Source organism: Aquarana catesbeiana, linkage group LG05, assembly GCF_042186555.1.
Source record: "Aquarana catesbeiana isolate 2022-GZ linkage group LG05, ASM4218655v1, whole genome shotgun sequence".
Classification (NCBI taxonomy): domain Eukaryota; kingdom Metazoa; phylum Chordata; class Amphibia; order Anura; family Ranidae; genus Aquarana; species Aquarana catesbeiana.
Window position 1 is genome coordinate 528,295,739 of NC_133328.1, and position 13,154 is coordinate 528,308,892.

Consider the following 13,154-nt stretch of genomic DNA (forward strand, 5'->3'; position numbering starts at 1 on the left):
GTTGCGCTCGAAATACCAATTACACTGGGGGGCGTGGTTTTGACATGCTGCAGTGAGGACGCGTCTCTCCCGAGCTCCGGCTCCGACACCAGGTTTACAGCACTCATTTTATCTTTCACCACCATCCTTTCTTCAACTAAGATGAGGAAGAGGTCTGGCAAGCCCCTACCTAAAAAGGGACCCTCAACCAGCTCGATTAAGCGATTTCTCGCTGTGGACCCAGACGATCCAGGGGACATGGATGGCCTAGGCCGCTCGCTTCGTGGCGTGAGCTCCGGCGTAAGCCCCGCCCCCCGGCACAGACCCAAACGTAGGCATTGCTTGCCGGCATCTTCAACCTGCACAGAGGAGGAAGAAATCACATCCAGACATTCTGGAGTCGCGGCCCTGGTGAGTGACTTACCCACTAAAACGGAACTTGCCTCCATGTTATTGAGCTTAGAGCGGGCCATTAAGAAAGAGGGCTCCGCTGTACGCTCCGATCTCTCCCAAGTACTGGAGCGGGTGGAGGAGACAGAGCAACGCTTGAATCGCCACGCGGTGGCCATAAGAAACCTGCAGTCCACCACCCGCACACTTGCAATAGCACATAGAATGGCTTTGTATAAAATCGAAGATCAGGAAAATCGTAACAAGCGTAATAATATGCGCATCAGAGGACTGCCTGAAGCGACTGGGGATGAAGATCTCCTCCCATCCATCCGTGGGATCTTTAATGGCATGTTGGGTCAGGCCGCTGACTACCCTCTAAAAATTGATCGCGTTCACAGGGCCCTTAGACCACGCAACCTCTCTTCAGACACCCCCCGCGATGTCATCTGTCGAGTTCACTATTATGAAGAAAAAGAACTTATTATGAAAAAAGTCAAGGAAGCTGCATCACTGGACTTCGATGGCGCCATTTTATCTTTTTATCCGGACCTGGCCAGGGAAACCTTGGAACGGCGCAGGGCCCTGCATCCCCTGATGGAGAAGCTGCGAGCTGCTTCTATCAAATACAGGTGGGGCTTCCCGCGGCGTTGATTGCAAATAGAGATGGTAAGACGGCGATCTTACGGTTCCCAGAGGACCTTGAGAAGTTTTGCATGGACGTTAACATATCACCGCCTGAACTACCCGGCTGGCAGGAGGCTATCCCGGCTCTGCCCAACAACTCAGAACCCAGATGGCAGAAAGTGGACCGCAAGCACCGAACCTCCCCCGCCGGGAGCTCACCCCCGGGGGAATAGTTTCTAACCAAAACGGCCTTGTCTACTCCATTCATTCCACCTGAGTGTACCGGAACATTGTGGCCCACAAGTACCCCCCCCTCTTTTTCTTTATAACTTACTATTGTTTGACTTTTTATTTTTTTTTTTTTTTTCATTTTTCAGCCTCTACCCTGCGTTCCTGGCTGGGGATATAGACCTTGATGCATCTCACCATGCCGTTAGGGCTGTATAAGATGGTGGACATGCTTTGATCCTAACATCATCTTTCTTTTTTCTTTTTCTATGGTCTGTTATTTTATTTATTTTGATAATTTTAGACCATTCTACGTTTTAAGGTTTTGCTCTTTAAAGTTGATGCTTATAGGTCCTAAGCCAAGTGTTGCTCTCTGAAGTATATGTTACAATATTCAAATAATATATTGAGTGCTTTTTACTAGCAATACTTTTTTCAGGTGTGGTGCCGGAGTCGGAGCTTCGGGACGATGCGCACGCCAACCTAGCGTCCACGTTTGGATGCCTGGAACTCCTTACTCCCCCAACATAGGGTGCGGCATGGCCCCATGCCCTCACGGCCCTGCCCCCATCGGGGCGGTGGTCGTGTGGGTGTTGGGCGTCGCTTGCACCCTTTCCAAGCATGGCAGTTTACTGCGTGCACATGTTGACCACCTTTTTTTGTGATCGTTTTTTTCTACGAATCAATGTTGTTCCTTTTTTTTCCTCTTTTTCCTGCTTTTTCTCTTTCTCTTTACTAATCTCTTCACTCTTTTCCTCCCTCCCCCCCCCCCTCCCACTCCTATCCCTCTCCTAACCTTTTCTTCCCCACCTCAGGTCCATTTCACTGAGAAGATTTGTCAACTGAATCCTCCTCCTTCTCCCCATGGGTACGGTAAAACTTATTTCATTTAATGTACGGGGTCTTTATGCCTCAGGGAAAAGACATAATTTATATAGAGAGCTGAGCCGCCTGCATGGAGATATTATTTTTCTGCAGGAGACTCACCTCACACATACCACTACTATAAAGTTATTTTCCAAAAGGTACCCTACTTGGTATTATAGTCTTTCTGATGTACATAAAGCAAAAGGTGTGGCCATTGGGCTTAGCTGCAATATGGCGTTTAAAATGGATAGGATGTTATGTGACCCCATGGGCTGTTTTCTGTTCCTTAAAGGCAGCCTGGGTAGTATGCCATGGACTTTGGCTAATCTCTATGCTCCTAACAGACATCAGGCAGGATTCTTGACCACCACCTTGAAAAAGCTGAGGGATTTCGCCCAGGGATGCATTCTCCTAGCTGGAGATTTTAATGTTCCTTTGGAACCATGCATAGACACGTCTAAAGGGAGATCCAGTATTTCACATAGTCGTTTGTCATTTATACGTAAGTGATTACACGACTCCCAACAGATGGATGTTTGGAGGATTATGCATCCAGGGGCGAAGGACTACACCCATTTCTCCCAGGTTCATCACACTTACTCCAGGCTCGATTATTTCTTTATAGATCACCATCACCTTTCACTACTCAACAACACTCGCATAGAATCCTCGCCCATATCTGACCATTCCCCGATTTCGCTTGAGCTAAAAATCCCGTCATTACCCCTGAGGGCCACTAATTGGAAGCTTAACGAATCCCTTATAACTGAGGACATAGATAGAAAACAAATAGTAGATGACTTGGCATTCTACTTTAAGGAAAACACCCACTCAGACATATCACCAGGCATACTTTGGGAAGCCCATAAGGCCCATATAAGAGGTAAACTAATGGAATTGGGAGCCTGGAAAAAAAAAGAGAACGCTTATTCCAACAAGCTCAGCTACTTAGGGAAATTGAGGCCCTGGAGATACAACATAAAGCAAGCTTAACACAAGCCATACTCACTACTTTGACTGCAAAAAGGGAGGAGCTGAACACACTGAACAGAAACATCAAGCACGCATAGTAGCACAACGCTTCTATGAATAGGGAAACAAACCGAGTAGGCTCCTAGTCCGGTCATTGCAGCAGAAGAAATCTGCATCTTTTATAGCAAAAATAAAAGGTTCCTCAGATACTCTGCTATATGATACCCCTGCCATAGCGAGAGAGTTCAGAGAATTTTACCAACACCTATATCATGTCCAAAACACTATACCAGATCAGACCACTAAATCCACTCTCATTAGAAACTACTTAGAAAAAGCCAATCTACCTAAACTGTCACCTGAATCCTTGGCTAACCTAGAGGGAGAGATCACTGTTTCTGAATTACGTGTTGCATTGAAAGATATGGCTACTGGCAAGGCTCCTGGCCCTAACGGGTTTACAGTAGCTTATTACCAAGCATTTGCAGACATTTTATGACCTCACTTATCTTGCTATGCCAACACTACTTCTAATGGTGGTATCCTCCGACCCGAGACTATACATGCACATATTACCATAATCCCTAAAGCGGGAAAAGACCCAACCAATTGCGGAAGTTATCGGCCTATCTCATTACTGAACATAGATGCTAAATTGTATGCCAAAACGATTGCAAATAGACTTTTCCCCCTGCTCCCTCATTGGGTATCCAATGAACAAACTGGCTTCATCCCCGGTAGGGAGGCTAGGGACAATTCCCTACGTACCCTCTCCTTAATGGCACAGGTCCGTGGGTCCTCCCAGTCCACCCTGTTACTATCTACAGATGCCGAAAAGGCGTTCGACAGGGTGGACTGGGACTATCTTATGACAACGTTGGCACATTTCGGCATAGGCTCTTCCCTTTTGTCATGGATTGTCGCCCTCTATAATCATCCTACTGTGCAGTTGCGAATAAATGGCACTCTCAGTGGCACAGGGATGTCCTCTTTCACCTATTTTGTTTGCCCTCTCTTTGGAACCATTTTTATCAACAGTGCGACAGAACCCCTCTATACATGGTATACCTATAGGTGACTTCGAACATAAATACGCTGCATATGCAGATGACATTCTATTTTACATACAACAACCCTTGATTTCCCTCGTTAACCTTATGTCTGAGTTCTCGTCGTTTAGCGCCATATCAAATTTTAAAATTAATATGTCAAAATCTGAAATCCTCAATGTCTCAGTCCCGGCCCAGAATGTAGAACACTTGAAACAGTCCTTCCCTTTCTGCTAGCAGACTGATAAAATGAAATATCTAGGTATATATCTCACTCCGAACCTGTCAGCCCTTTTTCGTCATAACTTTCTGCCCCTACTAAATCAGATTAAATCAGATTTAGAGAAGTGGTCTCAAATAGCTCATACATGGCTAGGGAGAATTGGTGTTGTAAAGATGAATATACTACCCAGGTTGCTTTTGCTATTTCAAATGATACCTTTTTGGTATACCGGTAGGCTTTTTCGCGACTATAAGTTCCTTAATTAGTCGATATGTCTGGAACAGAAAGCGACCTAGACTTGCTAGATCCCTTCTCACTAGACCTAAAAGGGATGGGGGCTTAGCTCTCCCAGATTTGAAAAGATATTTTTTGGCAATTGTATTGAGTAGAATTTCTGGCTGGAAGTACCATAAAAATTCCAAGCTGTGGGTAAACCTGGAATATGAACTTAGTGGCTCTGATCTTTTCACGCAAATATGGATACCCAAGAGATACAGGAGTATATCTTCAACAGTATCTCCACTCACACGCTCTACCCTGATGGTATGGGACTCATTATGCAAAGCACATAAATGGTCATACAACTCACCACTTTTACCTCTAACTGGCCACAATTATTTCCCACCGGGGAACATGGACCCCAAGACACACTCATGGTCTTTTGGATCATTTTCCCAACTGCATCACGTAACCACCCCAACGAGTATTTTGCCACTAAATAAAATTGCACATCTTTCTACAGTGACGCCCATGGTCCATTGGAAGTATCGCCAACTGGCAGCTTTTGTCCATTCTCTCCCAAAACCTCTACAGTCCATCTCGGAATTGACACCCCTTGAATTAGCTTTCAATGAAGATCAACCTGCGGAGAAACCCGTTTCTTACTTCTACCAAGCCTTGCACAGTTTAGCCCCCTCAAGAGATCCGACTTTCCTTAATAACTGGGAAAAAGATCTACAAAAAGAATTACTACCGGAACAAAAAGCTACTATTCTCACAATGGCCCATGCCTCTTCTGGAGCATCTAAAGCGGCAGAGGTGAATTATAAGCTGCTCACAAGATGGCATTATACCCCTGTCATGCTTCATAAAACCTTTCCTCAAACATCACCTCTGTGCTGGAGAGGATGCGGAGTGGTATCAAGTATAAAATATCTATAACGCCACACCTCCTTAATGCTGCAAAAGCCCTCATCCCTCGTTTTTGGAAACAACCGAACATACCCACCATACGCCACTGGCTAATGGAGGTGGATCGATTATATTATTTTGAAGATCTTACTCTCTCTCTTAGACAAAAATCTGACTTAGCGAAAAAAATATGGTCCCCCTGGTTTGTCTTTAAATATACAACCGCTTATGCGGAAATTATGTCTTCAACCAAATAATTAGCTTCTGACAACTTTTATTGCATAATAGAGTCTGGACCGAGGTGCTAACACCCACCACCCCCACCCCCCAACCCCCCTATCCCTATCACCCCTCCTCTCCGCCTACCCTTCTTCTACTATTCTTTTTTCTCTTTCCTACTTTCAGTTTCTATGTTATTTTGCTTATACAATAATTTCTCTCAGGGAAGACTGTGTCACCTTTATGTGATATATGATTCATAGGTATTTCATGTTGTGTAGTGGATAACTTTCGAGTGCTTCTGCTCCAGATTGGAGGTATAGTTAATATTTCTTTACATATGTACCTTTTCTACATTCACATTTCTAACTGCCTACTGATTGTCTACAACACTAACATGTATTGTTCTTTTCTGAACTGTATATGATGCTGTTCATGTTATATTCTTTAATAAAAACTAATTAAACAAAAAAAAAATACCAATTACACTGGGCAACCAACACTATCCCCTATTTAGGGGTCGACATTACCCCCGACCCTGCCAATCTGTATCAGGCGAATTTTGCCCCATTACTTCTTCATCTCAAAACGGATCTTCACCACTGGCATTCCCTTACTTTACCATGGTCTGTATGATGTAATGCCATCAAGATGACCGCATTGCCTAGGGTGCTCTACCTGTTACAAGCCCTTCCCATTCGCCTCCCTCCTCCATTCTTTAAACTAATTGACTCGATGTTTTGCGACTTTGGTCGCATTGACAGCCGCACATTAAATTGCAACTCCTCCATATAGCAAAGCACAGGGGTGGGGTTGACCTCCCTGACATGAAAGCCTACTATAGGGCAGCACATCTTACTAGAGTGGTCGATTGGCACTGCCATGCAGGGGCAAAACAGTGGGTTTTTAATGGAGCTGGAGGATTCCGAAGGCACGGCCAAGAGCTGGCCATGGATCGCCACTCCTTTACCGAAGGCCATCGTCGACCACCCCACGTTAGGAAGCACAATTCAGGTAGCCAGAGATACCTTCCGACACTCCGCGGTATCTCCGATAACCTCCCCTATGCTGCCAATTCTGGGTAACCCGGGAGGAGGCCTTTCGGAAGCTTGGCGACCATGGCAACATTACTTTCTGAAGCGTACCTCCAAGAGGTGGCACAGACTGAATGACTCCTGGGCTCGGGTTGCTTCCTGGTCGGGGGGCTCCACCGCCTTTCCTCCTTTTTCTTTTCTCTTCTTCTCCTCCACCCTCCTCTTTTTTCCTCCTCAACTCATTACCTTTCTGCCCACCCCTTTCTTTCTTTCCTCATCTGAGGGGAGTCTATTTCTCCCCACTTTTTCCACCACCCTCCTTCTGTTCCCCTCCAAATTACCCCCAGTTTTGGGAAGGTTTAGTCAGATAATATGAATATCATGTTTTGCATTACTTATTTGTTATATCCCATAACTGGACTCAGCTGGTCTCCTGGGGGTTATTCCTCCCAATCGGCTGAGAATGTCTCTCTCACTGTTTGGCCGTGACAGCTATACAGGTCTAAGTGGGTTGTTAGGATGACACTCAGGAATCTTCCCCGGTTTAGCACACAGACAGCTCTGTCACATGGTTTAATCCCTATTGTTAACGTGGCAGACAGCTCACACACACCACTCTCTACTTGTGCAGTGAACACTTTACATGGGCAGAGCCTGCATATAGGCAGGGAAAGCTCCTTTGCTGTTAACCCTGTCAAATGCAGGATTACTACCCTCCTCCACATTCTGTAGCCAGCTGATTTTATATAAGGCTGCACTGAAATAAATGAGGCTTATGCAGTGTACACACGATCGGAAATTCCGCCAGCAAAAGTCCGATGTGAGCTTTTGCTCGGAAATTCCGACCATGTGTATGCTCCATCGGACTTTTGCTGGCGGAAAGATTGAGAGCAGGTTCTCTTTTTTTCTGTCGGAAAAAGTTCCTATCGGAAATTCCGTTCGTCTGTATGCAATTCCAACACGCAAAAAAAAAACACATGCTCAGAATCAGGTACGAGACGGAAGCGCTGGGTCTGGTAAAACGAGATAAACACAAGATTAGCAGAAGGAGCCCAAAGGGTGGCGCTTCATATGGAACTTTCCTTTTCTAGTGCCGTCATACATGTTGTACGTCACCGCGTTCTTGACGGTCGAAAGTTCAGAGAACTTTTGTGTGACCGTGTGTATGCAAGCCAAGCTTGAGCGGAATTCCGTCGGAAAAACCATCCAAGGTTTTTCCAACGAAAATTCCGATCGTGTGTACGTGGCATTAGCCCTCAATGGCAATAATCTTTTGATTGCTGTTAGCTAACCTGGTGCTGCCCATTCTCCTATTTAAAGGTTAACAATTAAAGTACACGCTATATATTTAACACATATGTACTGTTGAATTGTGGTTGTAATATTTTTCTTCTATTTTGTTTAAAAGTGGTGGAAGCAAGATGTCTCTGACACATTATCAAACACCACAGTGGCACAACCTTCAAAACTTCAACTGGAAATAAACCGCATTTTCAATCAAATTAATCAGACATTCCCTAAAACTACTGTTAATATAAAAGAAAAAACAACCAGTGCTAAAAACAGCAAAGTCTTCCTAAGAAATCCAAAGAGCAGCTACTGTGTTGGAGACCATTTAATAGTACAAGTTGAAATGTTTGACTACAATGGAAACAAGAAGACATATGGAGGAGACTATCTGAGAGCAAGAATGTTTACACCGGAGCTCGGAGCAGGATCTTCTGGTAAAATTGAGGATTTTCAAAATGGGACTTATCATGTCCATTTTACATTATTTTGGGAAGGTAACATAACTATTTCCATATTTATCATACACCCAAGCGAAGCATCATCAGCTCTTTGGAGGTTTCGAAATCAATGGCATGGATATGTAGACCATTTGGGCAAATTTACAAGACACCAAGAAGTACAAGAGGCAGAATGTGGATTTGAACTTCACAAAACAAAAGAGCTTTGTGAATATAAAGACCAGAGAGATGAAGAATATTTTTACTGTGTTAAACCACAGAATTTTAACTGTGAATCCCTTACTGATATGAAGAGCTGGCGGAGACATGACAAGACTCTATGCACTGAGTTTGAGCATAGTTTATTTGATGCGTAAGTGAATTATGCACTCTTCATGGGCTTATTAAAGTGTGATTTAGCCAACTTTTTTTTAAAATGTATTAGAGTAGGGAAGATTAGAACCCCTGTCAAGTTTTTATAGCTTGCAAATAATCATAGCAAGGGAATGCCAGTTCTCTGGATAGCAGTCTAAATAGAATGTCTTATTTGTAACAATAAAATATTCTGTAACAGCCACCCAAAGCTTTTTTTGGGGATTATCTGGAAGATCACCTTAATTGAGGCTAAAGTGTCATAAGAAGAAAGTTTATTTATGTATATGTAGAAACTGCAAGTGATGTCTGAATTTCATAGAATTTCATTTCTCATAAAGTAATACAATGAAGTAAGTGGTCATGGTCAGCAAAGACTTGAGAAATACTGTAATTAAGTTATTTTATCTATATGCATATGTATTTATTTTTGTTTTGTTATCTTAAAGGGTATCTCAAGCCATGTTTTGAGTAGAGTGGGGAAGGGTTAGAACTTCTGTTAGGTTTTTACTTTTTGTTACAGACTCCATTGGGAAGAATCCCTTTCACTTGCCCTTGTTAAAATTATTGTAAAACAGGAAGTGAGGGGATATTTCCAACAGGGACACATATGGCAATAAAAACACTTTTTGTTCATTACAGTAGGGGAAGGCTAAAAACCCTCACAGTTTTTCATTGCTGACAGTGTCCAATTGCATATTTGCCCTTAAAGTGGTAGTAAAGCCCCATTGTTTACTTGTACCTACAGGTAAGCTTATAAGAAGGTACAGTAAATATCTTCTAAAAGTGCACCATTTAGGAGATATTTACTATAGTAGCAGTCTGTGATGTCACCAGCGCATGCACACTGCACTCTCAATGGACGACGTGCTGTCCATTGAGAGAGCTGTGCCACAGCCGTGACTCCCACAGGCATGTGCAGGAGTGACGTCATCTCAGCTCAGCCAGTCAAACAGCCGAAGCCAACAATCCCAAAAGGAAGACCTGGAGAAAATGAAAGCCCTGGTGGTGACAGTGCGCCACTGGAGGGCTTTCTAAGGTAGGTCTTTCATAATGTGATAGTATGCGATGAGTGCTAGCACATTATATTATTTTGCAGGGAATTTTTTTTCTGCTTTAACTCAATTCTGGTGATAAAACTGTCACAAGAACAGATGGTGAGGATAGCTCTTCCCAAGGAGGATTCAGACAACAATAATGACTTGACAAAAGCTATAGACTTTCCTAGCTCTGTCTAAAAAAAAAAAAAAAAAAGTTGCCAGGAGATAAATCGTGTTTTTCTTTTTTTTTTTATGTTGGTCATATATTGAAGCTGCAGTATGAAAAAGCTTGACAAACTCAATTTCATCACTGTTCTTGCAATGTGATAGACATATTTCCTTAGCAGAAATATATATTTGTTTTTTGTTTTTTTTTTATGATGTTCAGTGCTTCAGAAGTCCGAAGAAGCCTAGGGATCATGTTTAAGTTAAAAGTATTTGAAAGTATAGAATACAAATTAAATGTTTTTATAGTCAATTTATCTACCAATAACTTTTTGTGATGATTTTAAGGTCTAACATCAGAGTTGAAATTCCGAAAGACTTTGGCACGATCAGTGTGTTATCCTGCAACAACAGTAAGTGTTTTTATTGCAACATGTTTTATTTCTTTTGTGATGGTTGCTAAGATGAAAAGTGAGCTTGCTTATCCTTCAATCTTTCTGAAAACAGTAAAGCTTGGATGTAAGTGCCTCCAGGAAATCATAATAAAGGTGGGAGATTTCTAGGACTGTCTTTATGATTCAGGTTACTTTTATGTATTTGTTACACTTGACAATGTATCAATCAGTGCACAAATCTATCTGCAACATTTCCGGCTCTGACTGTGACTAGGACATCTGTTATCAAAAACTTTTGATTTTAAAACTTACGATATATTTAATTTTCTAGTGAATTATTGTAGTAGGGTAAATGTTGCACTAACCAGCTGGTTTCTTTTCCATTTAAAGTTTATTGAAACAAAAGAAAGTAACATATAAACGCACTGTACAATGCAAATTTCGCAGGTGCAACTGCGTACTTTTCGCCATTACAGATTAAACCGAAAGTATACAACTGATACAAAGATCTCAGATGGTATCAAACTTTGAAATTTTTAAGTTGTCAAGATAGTTCCGCTAAGGCATCTTTGTATCTATAAATGTTATTACATTTCTGTATAAAACTATGTCGTCCATTAAGCCAGAAACATCTTGCCAATGATTCAAAACGCAAACTATTGGTATCGTATATGAATAGTGTTTCTGTGTGTATCTAAAGCATTTTTCTTCATGCATACAGGAGAAGTACATGTGAGATAAATATAGTCCAGTGAGGTAGAGAGGTTAAGGGTCAAGAAAGTGAGTGAAAAGAGATTAGGGAAGGGGAGAGGTATGTAAACATCAAAGAAGATAAAGAAAGTATAGAAGGTATGGGGAGTATAAAAGGTAAAGAAGGCACCCACTTAGAGCTTCTCAAACTTCCCCACACGCAGATTAAGTAGGGAAATCTGATGAATATTTGAAAATCAGTCACAGTTGCCACGTTTTGTGGAAACGTTCAATGTTTCCTTTGTCTTGGGCCAGAGTATCCTCCATTTCATAAATTTCACTAATTTTTGACACCCACTCCTTAACAGAAGGGGTGGAGGTTTACAACCAATGAAGTGGAATTAGGGATTTGGCAGCATTGAGGAGATGAATCGTCAATTAATGTTTGTAGCGTTTAAAAGAGGAATTGGACACGTGTAAAAGACAATACGCTGGAGTCAGCTCAACTTTGGTCTCTGTGATTTTTTTGATTAAGCTCTTAACTTCATTCCAGAAGGGTTCAATTTTGGAACAGTACCACCATATGTGAGCTAGTGAGCCCTTCTCTGAACGGCATCTCCAGCATGTGTCTGATTTTTGTGCGTCCCATTTATGCAACTTGTCGGGTGTGTTGTACCAATGGGTCAATAGTTTGTAATTTGTCTCTTGTAGTTTTGTGCTTATAGAGCATCTGTGCGCTAGAATAGCAGCGTACCTCCATTGTTTGTCTGTGATCTCCACATCAAGTTCCTCCGACCATCTCCTCCTGTGTCCACTCAGTTTGTCTGTTCCCGAACGACTCAACCATGTATAAGCAACTGAGGTAGCCCTAACGGTCGGGTTCCCATCTCGACACACCGACTCCAAAGCCATCAGGGGTCTGTATAATTTTTGAGGTTCCTTTATTTTACCTAAGTAGCTTCTTATTTGGAAATAGGTCCACTGCCTCATCTGAGACAGATTCTTTTCTGTCTTAAAGGAAGACCAATCTCTGAATTTGTTCTCAATATAACAGTCTCCTGCCAATAGGGGGTTACCCTGAGATGATGTTTTGAGTGTCGTGTTGTGTAGTCCTGGGATGAAGTCAGGATTGTCTGTCAAGGGCGTAAGCGGGCTAGGAACTGAGGTCAACTCTCTATGTTTGGCTAACATATTCATGATCTTCAGTGTCGTGCCTGTGATCGGATGTGTGCGAATGGCATGGGGTAGACTTTTCAGAGAGGCCCAAGGTAAGTATTTAAGCGGAAGTGTGGCCAGTACTGCCTCTAGTGTAACCCAGTCTTTTATCGAATCGTGGCAGTGCCAATCTATGATTCTGGTTATATGTGAAGCCTGGTAATAGTGTTGAAAATTCGGAAAGTGAATTCCTCCTAGGTCTTTAGGTTTGACCAGCGTGGCTAATTTGATTCTGGGTTTTTTGTGGTGCCAGAGGAACCTCGTGACCATCGAATTAAATTCTTTGAAAAATTTCTGCGGTAACTCGATCGGTAATGCACGGGTTAGATACAGGAATTTGGGCAGTATAACCATTTTTATTATGGCTGCCCTGCCAAACCAAGAGAAGAGCTTCTCATTCCACTTTGTGAGGTCTTCCGAACAGTTTTTAAGAAAGGTCATGAAATTTCTCTCAAAGGCTGATTTTATAGAAGGCGTAAGCCAGATCCCCAGGTATTTCAATTTGGTCTTGTCCCATTTAAATGCAGAGTTAGCCTGCGTCACGGTGAGTAATCTATCTGGCAGCGAGAGGTTCAGTGCCTCTGACTTTGTATAATTAATTTTTAGGTTGGACACATATCCATAATGTGTAAATTCTTGTAACAGGTAGGGAAGAGTGGTGACCGGGTTCGTTAAGAAAAACAATAGATCGTCCGCGTATGCAGCTATTTTGTACTCTCTATTGATTATCTGAAAACCCTGCACTGTGGGGTTATTTTGTACTGATCTAATAAAGGGTTCTAGCGTAAGAATAAACAGTAGGGGCGATAGGGGACAGCCCTGTCTAGTCCC

The 13,154-nt window shown here is 42.6% G+C and overlaps 1 protein-coding gene across 2 annotated transcripts in view; it reads left to right on the top strand.

The window, feature by feature from the left end:
- Window positions 1–13,154, top strand: part of LOC141145226 (NXPE family member 1-like) — a 146,633-nt gene that overhangs the window by 34,158 nt on the left and 99,321 nt on the right. For both annotated transcript variants that reach the window (XM_073631728.1, XM_073631727.1), the window contains exons 3-4: window positions 8,128–8,819; window positions 10,372–10,436. In XM_073631728.1, coding sequence (XP_073487829.1) covers window positions 8,128–8,819; window positions 10,372–10,436 — 757 coding nt within the window. The remainder of the gene's footprint in view (window positions 1–8,127; window positions 8,820–10,371; window positions 10,437–13,154) is intronic.